Source organism: Mus caroli, chromosome 12 (assembly GCF_900094665.2).
Source record: "Mus caroli chromosome 12, CAROLI_EIJ_v1.1, whole genome shotgun sequence".
NCBI lineage: Eukaryota > Metazoa > Chordata > Mammalia > Rodentia > Muridae > Mus > Mus caroli.
The window spans coordinates 105528413-105550347 of NC_034581.1; the positions used below are offsets into that span (position 1 = coordinate 105528413).

The 21935-nt window shown below is 43.1% G+C and overlaps 1 protein-coding gene across 3 annotated transcripts in view; it reads left to right on the top strand.

The window, feature by feature from the left end:
* The window catches only part of Rcor1 (REST corepressor 1), a 97992-nt gene that overhangs the window by 34596 nt on the left and 41461 nt on the right, over nucleotides 1–21935 (top strand). For all 3 annotated transcript variants that reach the window (XR_002379354.2, XR_002379353.2, XM_021179326.2), the window contains exons 3-5: nucleotides 5768–5851; nucleotides 17079–17131; nucleotides 21247–21408. Coding sequence is in view for 1 of the 3 variants with exons in the window: in XM_021179326.2 (XP_021034985.1) it covers nucleotides 5768–5851; nucleotides 17079–17131; nucleotides 21247–21408 (299 nt within the window). In the remaining 2 variants the exon portion in view is untranslated. The remainder of the gene's footprint in view (nucleotides 1–5767; nucleotides 5852–17078; nucleotides 17132–21246; nucleotides 21409–21935) is intronic.

A 21935-nucleotide genomic window follows, 5' to 3' on the forward strand; every position in this document is an offset into this window, starting at 1 on the left:
GATGGTTGTGAGCCACCATGTGGTTGCTGGGATTTGAACTCTGGACCTTCGGAAGAGCAGTCGGGTGCTCTTACCCACTGAGCCATCTCACCAGCCCTTATTGTTCTTTGTAGACAGCAGCCTTTGCCCTTATACAAATGGCTTATGATGAAGTCTGAACTGGGATAGGGAATGGCCCAATGTTAGGTGAACACTGAGGGGCCATATAGATTGTTAGGCTGGGCTGGGAGGGAATCAGATACAAAAGAAAAAGAAAAGGTCTGTCTTAGTAGTGGGTGGTCACAAACCATGGGAAGGAATTGGCAAGAAGAATGGATTGCAGTGGGAGAGACGCCCCGGGGCCTGAGTGGAGATGGACTGGCATAGTTGAAGGGCCTTGTATACCTAAATGCACAGGGCGATGACAGTGAGATCTCCTGAACTTTTACTTAGCTTTTTAGTGTAGTTGAGGATTTACAGTTAGAAAGGTCGTATGGAAAGTCTCTGGGCCCACACACCCAGTTTCCCTTCATAAGGAAGCACTGGGCTCAGGTTTTGTCCTCTTAGGATCTTGTTGGTGATGACAATTCTGTAGCCCTTGTTTCTTTTAGATGACACCGCTGATTGAGGCACACTGATGAGAAGTTTCATAGGGTGTTTGGGGCTGCTGCCCTTTCCCATCATGACTAGATTGAGGTCATGGCTTTGAGGGAAGAAGCCACAGAAGAAAAGTGTCACCCTTTTTCCTTAAAGACAAAATGTAGAAGTACTGTGAATACATTGTATTGTGTGTCTGTGTCTGTGTCTGTGTGTCTGTCTGTCTGTGCGTGCATGGGTGCAATGCCCAAGGTCAGAAAAGGACCTCAGATCCTCTTTAACTGGAGTTAGAGATGGTTGTGAACCATGTGGGCATTGGGAACTAAACTCGGGTCCTCTGGAAAAGCAGCCAGGTTTGTTCCTATCCAGTGGCCCACTGTTTTTTTTTTTTTTTAGCATGACCCCAGCCTATTCTGAGGCTGAAGCGGGTTTGTTTTTTACCAGTCTACTTTTAAACATTTTAACTACATGCAAGTAATAAGGTCAGTTCTAAGTCAAGGAACAAGCAAGACAATAAACAAAGCCCTATGATCAGCTTTTCTAGGGGCTGATCAGGATGACCAGGGTATATGAGCCCACTTTTCTGTCCTAGCCCAAAGTCATGCTCCTGCCTGAGCTTGCTTCTGTGCCCTGGCCCAGTGTCACATTCCCAGTGGCCCACTTCTTTTCCTAGGAATTTATTGACCTTTTACATTTTTAAAATCAAATTTTAGTATTGTCTTTAAGTTTTATACTTTTAAAATATGTATGTTATAGTTTTTCGTGTGGCTTCAGTTTTCCTATCCACTTTACTTTTTCAATACTTTTAAGTGGTGGTAAAAACCATCTTATGGATATATGTAATAAGCTTTGTGTTTCCATTTGGTTAATAGACATTTGAGATCATTTTTGCTTCTTGACAGTTGGGTGTAATGGTGCTATGACTATGCACAATATTACACAGACTTAGGGGAAACATCTATCCACAAAATAACAATGAAGGGAATTTTTTTAGATGAATACATAATAATTTGATAATTATATTGTGAGGAAAGATACTAGGAAAATATTGAAAGTGTTTTCTGTAGAAAACTTTATATATATGATGAAAATGTGCAGTTCATACTGCAGTAGTTTTGAATCTGGGTGAAGTGATTGAGACGCTGTTTGCTGTGATGTCACAGAATACATATAGCATGGGCAAACACTACAGAAACCCCTACACTCCATTATGTTTGAATTTTAATTGTTTTCTGGCTATTATGTGTTCAGAAACCTTTTTATGTTGCTAAATTTTTAAGAAGTTGGAAAGTGAATATTTGTATGCATCCTAGTTCCCAGTGGTTGTCAATGAGCTGCTTTTATTTATTTATCTATCTATTTATTTATTTATTTATTATATGTAAGTACACTCTAGCTGTCTTCAGACACTCCAGAAGAGGGCATCAGATCTCATTAAATGGTTGTGAGCCACCATGTGGTTGCTGGGATTTGAACTCAGGACCTTTGGAAGAGCAGTCATTGAGTGCTCTTAACCACTGAGCCATCTCTCCAGCCCATGGATAAGCAGCTGCTGCTGCTGCTGCTCCTCCTCCTCCTCCTCCTTCTCCTTCTTCTTTTCCTATTTAAAATGTTTTAATGTAACTTACAAACTGAGCTGGAGTCCTTTAGCATGATTGTGTCCAGTTCTGCTATGCTCGCCCACTTGTTCCATCTCACTGCCTAAAGCTATGGTTTTTACAGTTTTGTGTGTTTGTGTGTAATGTGCTTTGAACACATATTCATGTTAATTTACATAACTAACCTAGAACTTCTTGTCCACTCAACAACGCAACAGTGCAGAGGGACAGTTCATTCTTTTGGTTCTTTCTTTCTTTCTTTCTTTCTTTCTTTCTTTCTTTCTTTCTTTCTTTCTTTCTTTTACTGTGAAGGAGTTTTCTTTTTTTTTTTTTTTCTCATGAATTTCTTTTATTGGATATTTTATTTACATTTCAAATGTTAATCTCCTTTCTCACCTCCCTAACCCCCTATCCCATCCTCCCTCCCCCTGCTTCTGTGAGGGTGTCCATCCACCCACCTACCCACTCCCACCTCCCCGCTCTCAGTCCCCTACACTGGAGCATCTATCGAGCCTTTATAGGACCAAGGACCTCTCCTCCCATTGATGCCTGACAAGGCCATCCTCTGCAAGAGGCATGTGTACTCCTTTGTTGATGGCTTAGTCCCTGGGAGCTCTTGGGGGAATTGGTTGGTTGGTATTGATATTCTTCCTGTGGGGTTGCAATCCCCTTCAACTTCTTCAGTCTTTTCCCTAACTCCTATATTGGGTACCCTATCCTCAGTCCAATGGTTGGCTGTGAGCATCTGTCTCTGTATTTGTAAGACTCTGGCAGGGCCTCTCAGGAGACAGCCATTTCAGGCTCCTTTCAGCAATCATTTCTTGATATCCACAATAGTGTCTGGGTTATGAATAATCTTCTTTATTCCTTTTTTTTTTTAACGTGTATGAATGTGTCTGTGTACCACATGTATGTCTTTCTTGTGCCCATGGAAGCCAGGACTCACATCTCTTATAATTGGAGTTGTAGAGGATTATGAGCTACCCTGTGGGTGCTGGGAATCAAGCCCAGGTCTTCTACAAGAGCAGGGAGTGCCCTTGACTACCGAGCCGGCAAAGCCTTTTCTGTTGGAGTTTTGCTGTTGTTGTTTGTTTTTTTGTTTTTTGGGTTTTGTTTTGTTTTGGGTTTTTTTGAGACAATTTTTTTTCTCTGTGTAGCCTTGGCTGTCCTGGAACTCACTCTGTAGATCAAGCTGACCTCAAACTCAGCAATCTGCCTGCCCCTGCCTCCCGGAGTGGTGGGATTAAAGGCGTGTGACACCACTGCCAGACTCAGTTTTTTGTTTTTGTTTGTTTTTTAAATGTGTTAAATGTCTAAATAGTTACTTCACCAAAAAGTACAGATAGCATGTCATGGAAGCTGTCCAGTATTACTGCATATTAGAGAAATTTAAATGAAAGCCCAGCATATGACTATACTAAACACAGAATGTTTCAAATAAAAGGCCTAGGTAAAACTAATCTGATGAGTGAAGAAGTCTGCTGTTTTTGCTGAAGTTAGTGAATTAAGGTTAAAGCCACTCAAAAACAGGCAGTCTTTTAAAAATAATTATATTTACTAAAAGTCTGACCCAGGAAACTCACTTTTCAGGTAAATGGAATTAGCACATGTGCTCAATGAAACCACAGCTGCAGAAGAGCTAAGAGCATTGGCTGCTCTTCCAGAGGGTCTAGCCCACGAGTGCTACAGGGAAGGCTGCTCTCTAAGTGCAGGATGTGTTTGCAGTGTCACATCCACTCGGTCCACAGTTCTAGGGCTTTACAATGTCTTTATTTTATTTTTATTTTTATTTCCAAAGTCCATTTTGAAAGATCCGTTCACCCTCCTTCCCTTCCTCTTGGCTTCTGTTTTCTCTTTCTCTGTAGCTTACATTAATGACAGTTCTTAGTCTTCACTATGTGTCCTTGGCTGGCTCGGAACTCACAGTGTAGACCAGGCTGGCCTAACTCTAAGAGAGCTGCTTCTGCACTTCCCTTCAGCAAGTGCTGGAGTGAGCATGCGCACCACTATGTTCACTTTATAAAGTTCCTGCCATTTACTTTGTTGCTCAGATTTTTCTAGATTTAGCTAGTAGAAGATAGATCCCATTGTTCTTTGGCAGCCTTCTTATTTTCTAGTATAACAAAACATTCTAGGGTCATCTTGTAATCTTGTGAGCCCTAGAATAAGACATTATTCTAAAAGACATATTAGTTATTTTACTGGAAATGTGTTTAGAAGTCTGATCTGAGCGTTAATGTGCTCGGTTTCCCTCTATTGAGGGCTTTCCCGGGCATAAATGGGAAATGTGTGTGCTGATGTGTGTGCCCACGGCTGCAGTTGCTTTGGGAAAGAGCTCCCGTGTGCTGCTGTTAGCAGCAGTCCTGTTCACCTCCGTGGATCCTTTGAAGCCTCCTCGTTTCTCTATTTCCGACTCCTCTTTAGCTGACTTATTTTGAGGTTCATTATGTTCTTTTGTATTTATGAGTTCATTTCTCTTACCGCATGGATAAGATGGGACGATTTGGAGAAACTGATGACTCTCCCTCCAAAGCATTAGTCGTGTTTCATATTGCCGCCGCCCTAAGTCAGAGGTTTCCCTTTCTCCATCCACACTGTCGTCACCAGGCTGGACACTGGCTTTGTAGGGTGGAACCCAGGAGCTTCAGGCTCCTGGTCTATTGGTGTCTCTCCTTGTCCTCCCGCCCTCCCCCCTTTCTGAGAGGCAGGTGAGGGTGGGGAAGGGAAAGACCTCGTCTGTCTTCTCTTGCTTTGGCTAGTTGGGAGGGCGATTGTGGTGATGCTGAGCATTTTGCTTTGAGGTTCTGTTGAGCTGAGAACCTTCCCAGCCCCAGCCTCCCACACGCTGGGATTGTAAGCAAGCATGGCCACACACAACTCCGCTAAATACTTTCTTTGGTGAAACTTTTTTGTTTGAATGTTTGCCTATTCCAAAACTCAGGTTAAAATCTCTGTTGCCAATATATTGGGAGGTGGGACTTTCAAGAGTTGATAAGACACCATGAGAGCTTCACACTCATGAGTTGGTTCAGTGTCTGTATAAAAGAGGCCTGGGCAGGGGGCTGGATCTCTGTTAAGTTTTTGTTGGTGGTGTTGTATGCAGAATTAACTTTTTTTTTAAACTTCTGAATTATATTTAAAAGGCAGTTGGGGTCAAGAGTGGGGTGCACATTTTAATCTCAACACTTGGGAGGCAGAGGCAAGTAGGTTTCTGTGAATTCAAGACCAGTCTGTTTTACCTAGCAAGTTCCAAACCAGTCACTAATACATGAGACCCCCATCTCAACAAAAACAAAATTAAAAAGGTATCTTCAACAATAGATGGCATTCCAGTAATATCTGTAGCATTCCTGTCTCTCCCTCCTGGAGACCCTGTGTCCATGCCCATGCAAAGTCATCTTAAGGGACTTTGTGAATCTCCTAAAATACCATTTTAATTTTATTTATTATTATTGTATGGATGTGAGATGAACAGTAGTGGTGGTGATGTCACAGTCTAAGACTTAGAAGATTAGATAATGGTGGTATTTACTGCTTAATTATAGCTTCTAACTTATAATAAATAATACAATTTTTATTTTCTTTCTACTAAGCCAAACTGGCAAGGCGCAGTCAAGAACGAGACAATCTTGGCATGTTGGTCTGGTCACCTAATCAGAGTCTTTCTGAAGCAAAACGTAAGTCTTTACTGTTTACTGCTCTCTCACGTTTTTAAAGTTTAAAGATTTTCAACCTGTGTTTTCATTATCTTACATTTTCCTTAAATGCGTAGTAATTAGTGTATAACTAAGGACAGTTAATGAGCATAGAAAGGAAATAATGGTTGGAGAGATGGCTCCGCAGTTCAGAGCACTCAGAGAGAACCTGTTTCCAGGGGATCTGATGACCTCTTCACTCACACTCACACACACACACACGCACACACGCACACACACACACACACACACACACACGCACACACACACACACGCACACACACNCACACACACACACACTCACACTTGCACATAAAATATTTTTTAAAGGAAGGAAGAAATAGCACTGAGCTGTGTAACCCCTTAGCTGGAAATACATCCATTACCCAGGGTTTCACAGTTCTGGCCAGTGCTCGGTCACTAGGCAGCTGCAGCTGCAGCCCAGCTCACAGTTTTTAACAGTGTTACTGCAAATGCCCTGAGTACACTAACCATTGTTTTGGAGGGGGAGGAGAAGCGGCTCTGTTAATGTTATTAACTGTATTTTCTATCTACTCACGTTACCTTTAGGAGTAATTTTGTGTCTGCTGTGCTACTGTAATTCCTTGGTGTTGAAAGTCTTTTGTCATCATAACCAAGAAATAAAACAATTTCTTATGACACATTTTCAGTGGAGTTTATGGATGGATTTGCTAACGGAAATCACATCACAGGTTTTTGTAGTTTGCACATCTGGCCTGGAGCTCGTCCTGTTGCGGTTAATGGCGTGCCCCACTCCACCTGGCCTCAGCATCTCTGACCCTGTGCCTGCTGACAGGCTTTCTGCATAGTTAGGGTTTGGGTTTTTTGTTTGTTTGTTTGTTTGTTTTTGTTCTTCTCTTTGAGTGCACTCAGTGACTTAAGTTGATTCATGTCATTTTGAACACACATTTTTACATAGCATGGGGGAAGGGAACTGAAAAATCTAGGTCCTTATAACTAGAAAAGCTTTGGTTTCCGGAGCCCTGCTGAGCAATTCTGCATTCAGAGAGCCTAGACACTCAGTTAGCATGTCTCCCTTAGTACGGGATGGTTTGACTCTGGCTACTGGGGCTACAAGTATGCCTATAACATCTGCTTAAAAGGTTTAGTTTTAACTTATTTATTTCTGCTTTTCAAGACAGCATTTCTTTGTGTAGCCCAAACTGTCTTGGAACTCACTATGTAGATTAGGTTGACCTGGAACTCACAGAAATCTGCCTGCCTCAGCCTTCTGAATGTTGGGACTAAAGGTGTGCGCCACTACCACCTGGAAGGTTGAGTTTTTAAACAATATTGTGTAAGTTTTCAATTTTACTATTAAGTTTTAATCAATATTAGTTAAAAGTTGAACTTTAAGCCGGGTGTGGTGGCACACGACTTTAATCCTAGCACTTGGGAGGCAGAGGCAGGCGAATTTCTGAGGCCACACTGGTCTACAGGGTGAGTTCCAGGACAGCCAGGGCTACACAGAGAAACCCTGTCTCAAAAAACCAAAGAAACAAAAAACCAAAATAAAAAAAAACTTCTAAAAGTAACAATTTTGTCTACTATTGAATATTTAGAAGACACAGGCTATCTTAGGGTTTTACTGCTGTGAGCAGACATCACGACCAAGGCAACTCTTATAAGGACAGCATTTCATTGGGGCTGGCTTACAGGTTCAGAGGTTCAGTCCATTTTCATCATGACAAGACAAGCATCCAGTCAGGCATGGTGCAGGAGGAGTGGAGGTTCTACATCTTCATCTGAAGGCTGCTAGGAGAAGATGAGCTCCCATGTGGTTAGGAGGAGGTCTCATTGCCCATCCCACAGTGACACACTTCCTCCAACAAGACCATACCCCTAATAGTGCCACTCCCTGGACCAAGCATATTCAAAGCACCACTCTGGAGGGCGAGGGGGAACAGAACAATTTAGCTTTACCTCTACACCAGAACAACTGCTGAGTGTTTTAGAATGTCTCTGTGCATCTGTTTATTATGTGCCCCCTTTTTTGATGGTTCTAAGCATTGAACCAAAGGGGGTTGTATATACACTGGACGAGTGTTCACCAAACAGAGACACAGATATATGCACATACATATATATATATATATATATATATACACATTATATAATATATATCACTATATATGTATATATATATATATATACACACACATACATACATTCATATATATATTCACAAACACACACTACAGACGCTACACACACTACACACACACTCACACACAAACTCTACAAATACTTTTGAGATATAGTTTCACACTGTGGCCCAGAATGAGCTGAAATTCACTGTAGAGCCCAGCCTTCTCTGTGTTACTTGGAAAATTCATTTTGTCTCAGTATTTACAGTAACTTTTTAGCATAATCAGGTATGAATATATTATATTTTATACATTTAAAAAGAGAACAAAATAGGCTGAGAGATGACTCAGATGTTTTCCAGCAGTTTTGGGTTCATTCCAAAATCTATTTTTAAGTTGTGTGCGTGCACACTCACACACACACACACACACACACACACCATCATGTGTTTATGGTTTTTTTTCAGAGCCGAGGATGGAGCCCAGGCCTTGTGCTTGCTAGTAGGCAAGTAGGCAAGTGCTCTACCACTGAGCTAAATCCCCAACCCCGATCATGCATTATGTGCAATGTGTATGTGCAGGTCAGGCCACACAGGCCTCAGGATGACATGGTATCCTCTGCTATTGAAACTACAGATGTTGGTTGTAAGAGTGCAGGGAACCGAACCTGGACCACCCTGTGCAAGAGCACTGAGTGCTCCTGGCCATGGAGTCCTCTCTCCAGCTGTCTTACAGCCACTGGCAGCTTAATGGTGTTTCCATGAACACATATATCATGCATCCCAAAGATGTGTCGACTCCTGTTGCTTAGATCTTATAGCCATCTTCTTACTCACACATCTGTGGTGATGTTGGTGTAAATGTACCTACTATGGTGCCAGTTTTATGAACATGTAACACAGACCGTTACATAGTTTACATGGAGATGATAAAAGATCAGTGGTTATTTTTAAATGTATGCTTTCTCTCAGCAGCTTCACACAGCTCATGGCTGCCATGTCTCTCTCACATTGTTTCCTACTATGCCCAATTTAATATCATGATGCTTTTCTTAATCGTGACCCTTGGAACAATTGGCTGTACCATATATCTCTTTCTGTCATATAGCCCTGTGTGTAGTAGGCTCGTATACCATCTGGGTATGTGAAAATATACTCTGGTGTTTACAGAATGACAGGATAGATTAATGACATACTTAGAGTCTACCTCAAAAACAGAAGAAAAAGCACACGATTGAGTATATTTTTTCAAAGATTTATTTATTTATTTATTTATTTAATGCATGTGAGTACACTGTGCCTACCTTCAGACACACCAGAAGCGTGCTTCAAATTCCATTACAGATGGTTGTGAGCTACCATGTAGTTGCTGGGAATTGAACTCACGACCTCTGGAAGAACAGTCATTGCTCTTAATCACTGAGCCATCTTTCCAGCCATATATATATATATATATATATATATATATATATATATATTTTTTTTTTTTTTTTTTTTAAGGCTAAATAGAATCCATAGGTTAAGGAGCAAATAAGTAATTTCTTTTCTGTTTTAAAGGGGGAAATGGTTGTGAGGGCAAGTTTTAGGTACACAGCTACATTAAGCAGAAAGCAGAGAATAGCCATGTACACCCAGAGCTTGCCTTGCTATATGAAGACCTTGCACCTTCAGAGTTGGTGCATCTGTGTGGAGCATCACCACCTTCAGAGCGTGTGGGATGCAGAGCCTACTGCTTTCCTCTGACATCTCCAAGTGTGGCTTTAGTCTGCAGGGAAGCTGCCCTGTGGGTGATGGAATGTACCCTACTCCTGGTCCCTAATATGTGCTGTGGAAGAGCTGGGTTAAAATGGGAGTGCCTGAAGCTCTCTTCCATGTGGGGCTGCTTTTGCCCCAATGTGTCCCCCCCATCCACCCTCTACATTTGCTTTTCGGCCACCTCGATAGAATTTGCTTGTCCTTCCTGTCAACAGAGGGAAGTTGCTTTAAGTTTTTACTACAAACATTACTACAGAAACATTCTTTGACCTATTTTTGTGTCTCATCTGCTCAGCTAAAAGTCAGTGCCAAATAATTTTCTAAAGTGGTGAGACTAGTTTACTGTTGCTACCAGAAGAGGATCGAGGGATTTGCTCATGATCCTCTGAGTTACTGCTGGATTTGGGTTACACACTATAGACAGCCTAGCGGGTGTAACACTGCTGCTCATACCCAGGAGTTTTGCTGCTTTTCTTAGGTGTGATAATGACTCTCTGTTTACACTTTTTTTTAAAAAAAAGCATGCATATGTAAGGATGAAATTAACTGAGATATACTTTAAATGTGTCAAATATAATGCAATAACTAGCCAGATTGGATTGCGGACAAAGAATAAAGCACTGTTGAAGAATTTAATTTACTTTTTTATGATTACATAAAAGACATCTCAGTGTTTAAGAGATTAGGCCATAATGTGTAAAAAGTTACTGTCAAATGGGCTTGGGGGAAGTACATTACTTACAGACAAGTTTATTTTCATTATTAAAAGTCATTGATAATCCTTCACCCTACCATATGGATGTTTTCGTTTGGGGAGATTTTGGGGCTCACACATCTTGTGTGTGCATTCTGTGGATACCGTCAAATTAGCTCTGAACCAAGTTCCATTCTCAAATGCTCATGGGTTTTGTGGGGTTTGTTGTTAGTTGTTTTCTAGGCTCCTTCCTGTAGATAACGCGTGAGTAGGCTGAAACACGCTGTGTCCCCCTCTCAGGAAGGACTTCCTTCTTCCCGAAGCGCAGGCTGCCTATACAGGGTGTTTCCTTTGGTGTTTACAGCCATTGTAATTCATTGTTTGAGTTACCTCTCTTTTCACCTGTAAGGAGAATTCCACAAGGGCCCAAATAGCTATAGGGAGTAGCACTAGCCATAAAGTAGACCTAAAATGTCTGTTGGAGGATGAATTCCAATACATACAATAGATAATTTATTATAGACTGTCCTGCTGCAGCCTGTGCTGCAAGCTGTTGAAGAGCCTGTTTCTCTAGCAGTATCCACAGTGTCTGTGCTGAATGAAGAATAACTTCACACAAGGTTGCAGCATTGAAAGTGGTAGGATTTGTAAGTCCCCTTTGCCCCTTCAACATATTCTTAACTTTGTCCCCCGTGCCCAGAAGGATCAGGCAAGAGAGGAAGTGGCTTGGATGAAGCAGGTCAGCTTCCTGTAGTATACAGCTTGCTTCACTGCTAGGCCTACAAATACAGGGTTAGACAGGTAAACCACTCAAGGCACTGGGATTCAGAGATGGAAACAGCTTTCTGATTGCCACTATCCTGCCTGCCTAAGACCTAGTTGAAGGTGGCCTTGAAATGAGTCATTTGTAAGGCAGTCTCTATTCATGAAAAGGAAGTTTGGGGCATGAATGAGAAAAATACATCAGGAGCCTGGCAGTGGTGGTGCACACCTTTAATCCCAATACTTGAAAAGCCTGGTCTATAGAGCTTAGTTTCCTGGTCAGCCAAAGCTACACAGAGAAACCCTGTCTCGAAAAGCCAACAAACAAAAATACAAATATACGTTAGGCACTGAAGGTGTTGCCCAGAGGCAGAAAATTGATTTAACATAGGAAAGGCCTGGATTTGTTTCTCAGGACTGAGAAAAGTAACCTAAAAGGAACTGTGTTCAGTAGGAGAGCACTTGCCTGTCATGGATGGAAGGAACTCCAGGTGTGATTTCTAGCACTGCAAAAAAGAAATGTTGATTTGATAACTGTTTACACTTGCGTATCTTAAATGTTTTCCTAATACTCTATGAAGGACTGACGAAGAGTCTCATTCTTGTTCTGTAGTTGAGCAAAGGAGTTCAACTAGCAGTTTCTTAGGAGAAGCCAAGGCTTCTTTCTTTCCATTCTGCTCAAGATAGATGACGCACTGTCTTATTCTATGCCTCCCTCTACCCTACCCTCCCTATTAAAGTCAGACAGATCTTGAGTCTTTGAATTATTTCGTGCCCAGCCAAGTGCACACAGTTAATAAGGTTGCTGTGAGTGTTCAGCTCCCTGCTTAGGGACAGGTCAGGTAAGTTGATTTGGTATGGAAGAGTTGAAGGGTGTGTGTGTGTGTGTGTGTGTGTGACTATTTTGAGACAGGGTCTCACCATGTACTTCTGGCTGGTATGGAATTCACTGTGAAGTCCAAACTGGCCGCTTAGAGGCTCACCTGCCTCCTGAGGGCAGAGGGTAAAGGTGTGCTCTGGTCTGCTCACTCTTACACTGATATGCAAATGTGAGTTCTGGAAAAGAGGACAGAATTATCCAGTTACAGAGAAGTACACTGAAGACCTGAAGAGAACTTAGCCTCCTGCGCTTGTCTCTTCCATCGTGGTCTCTACTGGATGGCTGGGAATGGGTGTTGCATGCAGTGGGGATAGTAAGAAATAGCATAGTTACCTTATTTCTGACTTGTCTTCTCTCGTTCCTTAAAGATATTCAGGATTCAGATGTTAGCTGTAGTAATGCTTTGTCCACCAGGTGGCAGAACTGTTGTACTTAAATGTTCCTTTTGCTTCTATGTGAGTCTTAGGGATAACTTCTTTCATAATAATAAAAGGAAATGCCATGGTATTTTTTTTTTATCCTACTCCATTGTTCTGGGGCTTGAACCCAGAACCTTGTGCACACCAGGCATAACGCGCTACTGAGCAGCATCTCCAATCTTGTTATTACATTCTTTAGAAATGTTTGGCAGTCTCAATTTTAAGCCATGACAGAAATTACTATAGTGTTTCCTTTGCAGTACCTAGTGCCACTGCAGATCACTGTAGTCTTTTTTTAAGCTCCATTAAGACCATGAGCTTTGTCCTCAACCTGCCCTATGGTCTGAGCCTCCGACTCTTTGTAACCGACTCGGGATGACCGTCTCTGAATCTCTGCAGTGTCTGGGAGGGAGGGTGAGTTGGTTACCATAGCAGCTTTCATCTGTGTTCTTTCTTTTGCAGTTGAATTTGAAACGCTTGCTACTCTAAGGACTTTATTTCATTGGGTTAAAAATATTAACATAGAAACAAACAAAGCGCAAGCCAAGGCATATTTTGTTACTTGCCTTTGGCCTCTATCACATTCCTTTGATCATGCTGTATTTTACTCTGTTCAAGCTACACCAAATAGTGAGTGAGGACCGCAACCCTAAAAAGCCATGGGTTAATACAGTCTGTGTTTTATGATCACAGTGGTGCATATCTGTCACCATCAGAGTTAATATCAGGTGGTTCTCCAGGCTTGTTTGGATATAATTGTCAAGTAAACAGCCCCTGCACTGTGCCGTGGTGGTGGTGATCTCAGAGCAGACGGAGTCTGCCCAGTGCTGATTCTGAGGCGTCTGACCTGCAGGCGGGTGTCAGTGGGAGCAGTCAGTCAGCGACAGGCCTCTCCTCTCCCAAGCGTGAGCACGATGCCCTGGGGACAGAGCCACTGTGCTGCTGCTTAAGCTGTGTGACCTCTGTTAACAGTCCTGCTCTGGTCCCCAAGAGGCTCTGCACAGGACCCCTCAGCCCCACTCTGAGACAGACACAGACGTGCTGGAGAGATCCTCAGGGAACTTGTGTTTCTCCTGATCCATTTCATTGACTTTAAGCTCCTGTAAGCTTTTGTTCTTATGAGAGCAGAGCTGATTTTCTTAGGCGGAAAGTTTATTTTCATGGAAGAGCTTTTAACCATGAGGGAGTTTTTAGCTAACGCATGTCTCCCATTTCATCACTTGTACCAACTGCTGTCCTGTGCAAAGTAGGGTGGGGGGTAGGTGTCCACCTCTCTCAGAAAATCAGAAAAGTGAGGACCAGGTAGTGTAGCAGAGAAGCCTGTCGAAATTAGTATTTGTATAACTAACTCTGAAGAACATTTCAAGAAAAGCAAGAAGAGTGGATACCCATGGCTGATGTTCCCAGTTAGGCGCCGGAGCTCTGCTGGGGATAGTGGACACTCAGTGTTCAAAACAAATTACAGTTGGGATCTCTGGGTTTAAGACGAGCCTGGTCTACATACATAGCAAGTTCTAGGACAGCCAGGGCTACATAGAGAGACACTGTCACAAACAAACAGATGAAAAATAAAACAAAAGGAAAGGAAAGGAAAAGTAAAGTTGGTGGATGTGAGAGCGGAGCAACTCTGTCTTCATGGTAGCTGGCATTGGCAGGCTTGGGAGACTTGGCTCCTCTCTAGGCACACTACCTTGAACAACTGCACTTTAGTTTTAATTATTTAAATTTTGGGTGTGTATATTCACACTGTTGCAGGTATAGAGGTCAGAGGGCAGCTTGCTGCATTGACCCTCTCCTTGTTCCAGGCAGGGTTCATGTGTGTGTGTGAGGACTGGCAATGAGTGCTTCTTTTTACCTCAGAGCCACCTTGCCAGACCACATTTTAATTTTTTAAAGCCCAGTCCTTTGGGTCACAGTCTTGAAGGTAAATCCAAAATGATAGTAACTGAAATTTTTATTAAGTAGTAGGAACCTAGAAGTTGCTGTAGGAAGCACTGAAAGCATTGCCACAAGTTCAAGGTCAGTCTGGACTTCTTTTGCAAGCAAGCGCAATAAATAGAGGCAGAGCTTGGGTTGGACCCTGACCCTTCATGGACTCAGCTGACCTCTGCTATCTCCACTTTGGGGGCAGATGCCACCAACATTGACTTAGCAAACTGTCTTACCTTTGTTGTTTTTCTGTCTCTGTCTTCACACACACCAGAAGAGGGCATCAGATCCCATTACAGATGGTTTTCAGCCACCATGTGGTTGCTGGGAATTGAACTCAGGACCTCTGGAAGAGCTGACTCTTACCCTCTGAGCCTTCTCTCCAGCCCTTTTGATGGGTTATTCTTTTTAGATTTATTTATTTTACTTTATGTGTATAAATGTTTGTCCACCTGAGTGTATTTGTGCCCTTTGGACCCTTAGAACTGGAGTTAGGGATAATTGTCAGTTGCCATGTGGGTGCTGGGAATTGAACCTGAGTCCTCTGCAGGAGCGACCAGTGCTCTGAACTGCTGGACTGTCGCTTGAGCCACTTCTTTTATTTTTTGATCGGATCTCACTGTGTAGGCTTGAGTGGCCTAGATCTCAGAGATCCACCTCCCTAGTACTGGGACCAAAATTGTAGCTCAGGGAGTTGTGTAAGTGCTGTCTTCAGAACAGGATCTCAGTAGCCTTGGGAACAGCATCGAGTTGTTTGAGGTTCTCATGGGGCCCCTTTGACCAACAACGGGACAGGACTTAATCCATTCCTGGCAGTGGAGACTTCATTAGGTGACAAGTGATGTCCATCCCGGGGTCTGTCTCCCTGTTATTCCACGTATATATTTTAAGGAGCTTCTATTGTATTAGGTGTCTATACAACCCCTTAAATGGGCCCTAGTTTTAGCTGTCCGTCCCTGTATTTCCTCCCCTCTTCCCCATCCCTCCCCTTTCCTTCTTGATCCTCTTCCAGTCCATCCCTTATGTGACCGTGTATTCTATTTCCCCTCTTAGGGTGACTCAGCACACCCCTCTCGTCCCCTGTTGTACCCAGATCTTCTGTGGCTACGTGGATTGTAGCTCACTTACAGTTACTTAGAGCCGACACCAGCACATGTCATGTGTGTCTTTCTGGGTCTGGGTTACCTCACTCAGGGTGATTTTTTTTTTTTTTTCTAGCTTCATACATTTACCTGTGAATTTTATAAACAGCCGAGTGATATTCCACTGTGTAAATATACCACATTTTCTTCATTTATTCACAAACAGACATCTAGGTTGTGTCTTGCTATTATGAATAGAGCAGCAATGAGCACGGTTGAGCAACTGTCCTTATAATAGGATGAAGCCTTCCTTGGGTATATCCTAGAGTGGTATAGTTGCTTCTGGAGGTAGGCCTAGTCTAGCTCGCCAAGGAACTGCTCTGCTGATTTCCATAGTCGCTGCATAAGTTTGCACCGCACTGCCTCTGCCCCCACCCCCCCAGCAATGGATGAGTGCTCCCCTTACTCCATATCCTCTCCAGTATGAGCAGTCAATTCTTTTATTGATCTTGGCCATTCTGATTGTTCACCTTACATTTCGAGGTAGTGTCTCTCGCCGAGTCAGCAAAGCTTTCTGCAGCAATCACTCAGGACCATCCTGTTCCTGCCTTCCCACTGCTGGATCACCAGCATGCACCGCTGTGCCAAGCATATGCCTCTCTCTGAGGAATGCCATGTAGCCACAATTAGATTACAAGATTGATTTCTTTTTCCCCCTTAAAACCTGTTCCAGTCAGCACCTGTGACTCCAGACATGCTTCCCCACGCTAACGAAGCATTCCAGGAACCCTAAGCCCCCAGCCAAAGGCCTTTGCCCACCCTGAATATTTCAAGGATAATACACCCTGTTGTATTTCAAGGTTAATGGCTAAAATTCTGTCTATTGACTGGTACAGAGCAGGTTCTCTCATGGGTGTCAAGGCTCCACATGTTAATGTACTTGTTACAACCTTTAGATACTCTGTAGATCCACCAAAATGAAAGTAGCCTCAACTGTTGGCTTTATCAAAGGCAGCCTGGTTTATGTAGTGAGATACTCTCTCAGACAAACAAACAAAACAGTAGTCTTGTTTTATTTAAAATTTACAAAATATTATGTATATGTGTGTGTACATATATACATATGTGTGTATTTGTGCCATGTGTCATGTATGTGGGGATTACAGTAGAGACTAGAAGAGAGAGCCAGATTCCCCCTTTCCCAAGTTGGAATTACAGGCAGTTGTTAGCTGTCTGGGTGCCAAAAATCAAACTCAGGACCTCCTTTGTGGTACTCATAACTGCTGAGCCATCTCTCTTGCCTGTCCTATTTCCTTTTACACTAAATAAGTTTCGAAATCCTAGAAGATAGAAGTTGAAGCAGGATGTTTAAACTGTTCATAGTCTCACTAGGTGGCAATAGGTGAGTATAGTGTATATCCATTTGGACATGTCTCTGGGGGATTCCGATGTACATTGGGGTTGTATTCTATGTTGTGTTTGTTTATTCCCACGTGAGCATGATAGGCTTTGAAGGAGCCAGCTCTGGTGCGTGCAGTCCTGCTGTCCTCAGGCTGACTACTGGTCTCCTCTGTTTTTCAGTGGACGAGTACATCGCTATCGCCAAAGAGAAGCACGGGTACAACATGGAGCAGGTAACAGTTCATTTCTTGTTGTGGAAAGCAGAGTTGGCCATGGACCCACTGGGTCAGTGTCTTCTGTGGGCTGTCAGTCTTATTGAGTGGGCAAAAGGCAGTAGCTGCTGGCTAGTTTGGTTCTCTCACTGGAATGTGGAATTGGTTTCTCGTCCTGTTGTGGAAAACCTTAGGATTCCTTAGGATCTCTGACTGTATAATGACTTATGGTCGGATCTCAGACTCGTTGCTTACAACACCCAGCTGACTGGCTGAGTTGAGGTACAGGACTAGAGTTCTCTCTCGTGCGAGCTTTTGCCTGTAGCTGAGCCTCCCACAGCTGTACTCACAGAGTGTCTTTCCCCTGCAAGCGCTTCTGAATGCTAGTGACCTGGAGACCAGCGTCTAGCTGTTCTCAGCCATCCTGGTTCTGCCTTGGCTGTTTGGCTGTCCTTCTCTCCCTGTCAGCCTTAGGAACATTGTCAGCCCACCCCCAGACAAGGAGCCTGTAAAACGCCTTAAGAGGAACATATTTGAGTCTAAAATAGGAGGAGGAATGGAGGAACCACACACAAACTCACTTCTAGAGCTGGTTTCTCAGTGAGTTGAAACAAATACCAAGTTAATAAAGAGCACATTCCAGGAGAGTTGGAAGCACCTGTGGTACAACTATTGTGGCACATCTGCTCTGTAAAGACTTGAAGCTTTGGGTCTGTTGCTGATGTCCTGTGGCTTTAATCCCAGCACTTGGAAAGCAGAAGCAGGCAGATCTGAGTTCGAGGACAGCAAGGGCTACACGGAGAAACCCTGTCTTGAAAAACAAAAACAAAACAAAACACACAGAGAAACTTGAAGCTTTGGTTATTTCCTGTCCACACACAGGCCGTAGCTGTCTTTCCCTTATCTGCAGCTGCACATTTATTCCTGTAGCAGCTTGCATGTAGCTTGTGGGAACTAGAGTACACAAAAACACCGTTTTCCATGTTGGAAATCTGAACACTTGATCTCTGACCTATGACTGATTGCTGTTATGATCGAAGGGCAGGCAAAAAACCCAGTGGTCATTGTTGCTGCCCCTCCCTGTTGAGTTCTTCTCCCTGCTGGAGTCACATCCAGGAAATAAAGGGCCAAAGCCCTCACCCTCTTGCTCTCTCTACATTTTTCTTTTCTGAGAGACAGACATTAAAGATTAAGGCAATCAAATGAAACAGCATGAGAGGAGAAAACTAGAAAGTTGCTGTGTATGTCCAGGGAAAGAAATAGGTACAGAAAAGATCTAAAAAGTCACACCTCATGCTGATCCTTGCCACACAGAAAGTTCACAGTTATAAAAAGTGCGAGAGAAGGAGACTGCACCTCGGGGGAAGCAAGCATCTGATTGTCAAGGCTATTGCATGCTTAAATCTAGATGTCCAGGGTTTTTTGGGGGTTTTTTTTGGATTTTTAAAATTTATTTGTTATTATCTCTAAGTACACTGTATCTGTCTTCAGTCATACCAGAAGAGGGCATCAGATCTCATTATGGGTGGTTGTGAGCCACCATGTGGTTGCTGGGATTTGAACTCAGGACCTCGGGAACAGCAATCAGTGCTCTTAACCACTGAGCCATCTCACCAGCCCTCTGTTTTGTTTTTAAAGAATGATTTATTTTAAATATATGAATAGCTGTCTTCAGCCACACTGGAAGAGGGCATCAGATCCCATTACAGCTGATTGTGAGTCACCCTGTGGTTGCTAGGAATTGAACACAGGACCTCTGAAAGAGCAGTCAGTGCTCTTAATCACTGAGCCATCTCTTCAGCCCCTAGATGCCCAGTTTTTAGCAGAGAACACACAAAGCATACCTCAAAGCCAGAAAGTATGGCCACTGAAGGAAAAACCTTTTGAGGGCAGCCTTGAACTTGTCTGTTTGCCCCAGTTAAAGCACCAATAACAGGGCAAGGAAACAGTTCCAACAAGCCCAAGGCAGTGAGCCAGTGAGCTTGCTGGGTTACCTGCACAAGCAAGAGCTTGCTAGTTTCAGTTTGTTGCTGTGATAAAATGCCCCGACATAAAACAATGTAGGAGCTCCCTGCATGATTTTCCAGCACCTTGACCATTCACTGTCTTCTCTCCCGTCCTTACTGTGTATATAACCTGGAGTTGGGGAGAGGGATGCTTGTGAATCTTGTAACTTAGGAACTTCCTGATGCTTCTGAGTTTTATTTATCTTGAATCTCAAGAAGGCTTCCTCTAGGATAGAGCTTTTTTAATTTTGAGAAATTGATACACAAGATTAAACCAACAGAAACTATTCCTCAAGAATACCTGATGTCAAATCTACTACTTACACGTGACCTTGAACATGCTAGGCAAGTGCTCCATCACTGAGCTGCATCCCCACTGTTTACCCCACGATTTAAATTAACTTACTAATGCTCAAAAGGGCCATTTTGGGTAGGCAGATGAATGCATCTGAACATAGGACAATTGTCTTATTGTTTGTGGTACTGGAGGTGGGGGACCAGGATATCCTGTATACTCCTAGCCCAGGAAAAGGCAAACTTTGTGTTTGAAGGGGGAGGGGATGAACAAGAGTTCAGATCCCAGGAATCCCATGGGGGCATCCTCAAGGGGAAGAGTGGAGGATTAAGAAGCTTCAGGAGAAGAGAGAAGGGATCGGGAGAGATTTCGAAGGGGAAAAATAAAAGTACAGAGCCCCTAAAATCGATGCCATCTCAAAATAGCTCAACACACTTCAAGATGAACTTACCCACAGCAAGATTCAGTATGAAATACTCAAAAGCCAAAGATGCAAGAAAAAAGCCATTCTTGGGCTGTAAGGGCTCACAGTAAAGCTAGCAGACTTGTCCTCAGGAGCTTTAGAGTCCCAAGGACAGGGATAGGATGTTTTGGAATGGTAGGGGAAACAAACAAACAAACAAACAAACAAAAGACTTTGAACCGAGAGTTGTTTGTTTAGGTTGGAGAGATATTCAGCTTAGTGGTAGGTCCTGCGTTCACTTCCTAGTACAGAGAATGAGAAAGGGAAAAACATTCCTATACCTGAGTAAGGGTACCTGCCGTCGAATCAGATGGCCCAAGTTCATTCCTGAGACACTCAAGCCAGCTGCTCTCTGTCATACACATGAGTTCTTTGGCTTTAGTGCATGTATGCACACATGTAACTGCATTCAAGCACACAAACACACAGCTAAATAAAATTATAAACTAAGACATTAACAAATTTTAAAAATAATAAAGGACTCCTCATGCATTGTCTGCCTATTCCTCAAGGATGCTGTAGGAGTCCTGAGGAGGAAAGGAAAGGAAGGACACTAGTCAGGGACTCAGGCCTAGATGAAGGAGTAAGACCAGAGGCAAGGCAACAATTTAAGATACAAATACTACTGGGGAACAGGCTGAAGGCTGATAGTGTTACCTCAGTGTCTGTAAGTCTACATTTCCCATATAGCCTAAGTGATTCCGTTACAGCCTTAGCTTGCTTCTCTTCTGATATATGATACAGCTAGAGGTCTGTGCTGCCCACAGCTGGAAGGCTATGTAAGAAGCTAAATTTTTATATTTTGTTGAAACTACTTTAACATAAATTCCAATCTGAATCTTACAACTTTAGAACGTTCAGTATAATCCCTGTGACAAACAGAAGGAATAGCTAGGAACCTGTGATCCCACCCCTAGGGAAACTGAGGCAGGAGAATCGAGTGTGAAGCAAGCATGGACTCCATAGGGAGAGCACATCTTGAGGGACAAAAATGTCTGTTTTCTGCTTATTTGAGACCCTTTCTCAGAGAATTCAGCATCCGAGGCAGTTGGTTGCTGGGGCCTGGAAGGAAGGATTTGGAGGGAAGAGTGCTGCTGTTGACTAGGCACAGTGTTTGTTTCACAGTTGGTGAGTCTTGAGCCTGGGTGCACACACTCATCATGCCTGTGCTCAGCACCATTGAGCTGGGTGCTAAAGTGTAGTTAGGGCGGTAGTCCAGATGTCACACTGAGTGCAGCCGTCGGGTGCCTTGGCTCTCCTCAGGTCTCCTCACCCGTCTGTTGGAAGCACACGATGCCTGTTTGCTGTCTTTAAATCGGGAGTGAATGGTTCCTTTATGTGTTCTAAAATGTTGCCAACGTCACTTTTCTAGGCTCTTGGGATGCTCTTTTGGCATAAGCATAATATTGAAAAATCACTGGCCGACTTGCCCAACTTCACCCCCTTTCCAGATGAGTGGACTGTAGAAGACAAAGTCTTATTTGAGCAAGCCTTTAGTTTTCATGGGAAAACTTTTCATAGGATCCAGCAAATGGTAAGCAGAGTTCTGTTGTTGTTCTTGTTGTTTTAATTTTTGCTTCTTATATTTTATACTATTTGTGAGACAGAGTTATCATCAACTTTAAATGTTTCATTTATTTGTTAGTTTATTTGCTTGCTTGTTTTTTTGTTTTGTTTTGTTTTTTCCAAGACAGGGTTTCTCTGTATAACCCTGGCTGTCCTGGAACTCATTTTGTAGACCAGGCTGGCCTCGAACTCAGAAATCCGCCTGCCTCTGCCTCTCTGCCTCTCTGCCCCTCTGCGCCTCTGCCTCTGCCTCTGAGTGCTAGGATTAAAGGCATGTGCCACCACACCCGACTGCTTGCTTGTTTTATGTGTGTGTTTTGCCAGCATTTATGTCTCTGTTCCACTTGTGTGCCTGGTGCTTACAGAAATTAGAAAAGAGCATCAAAACTCTAGAACAAGAATTACAAACTGTTGTGAGCTGACATGTAGGTACTGGGAATTGAGCCCATGGCCTTTTGGAAGAGCAGCCAGTTCTTTTTTTTTTTTTTTTTTTTT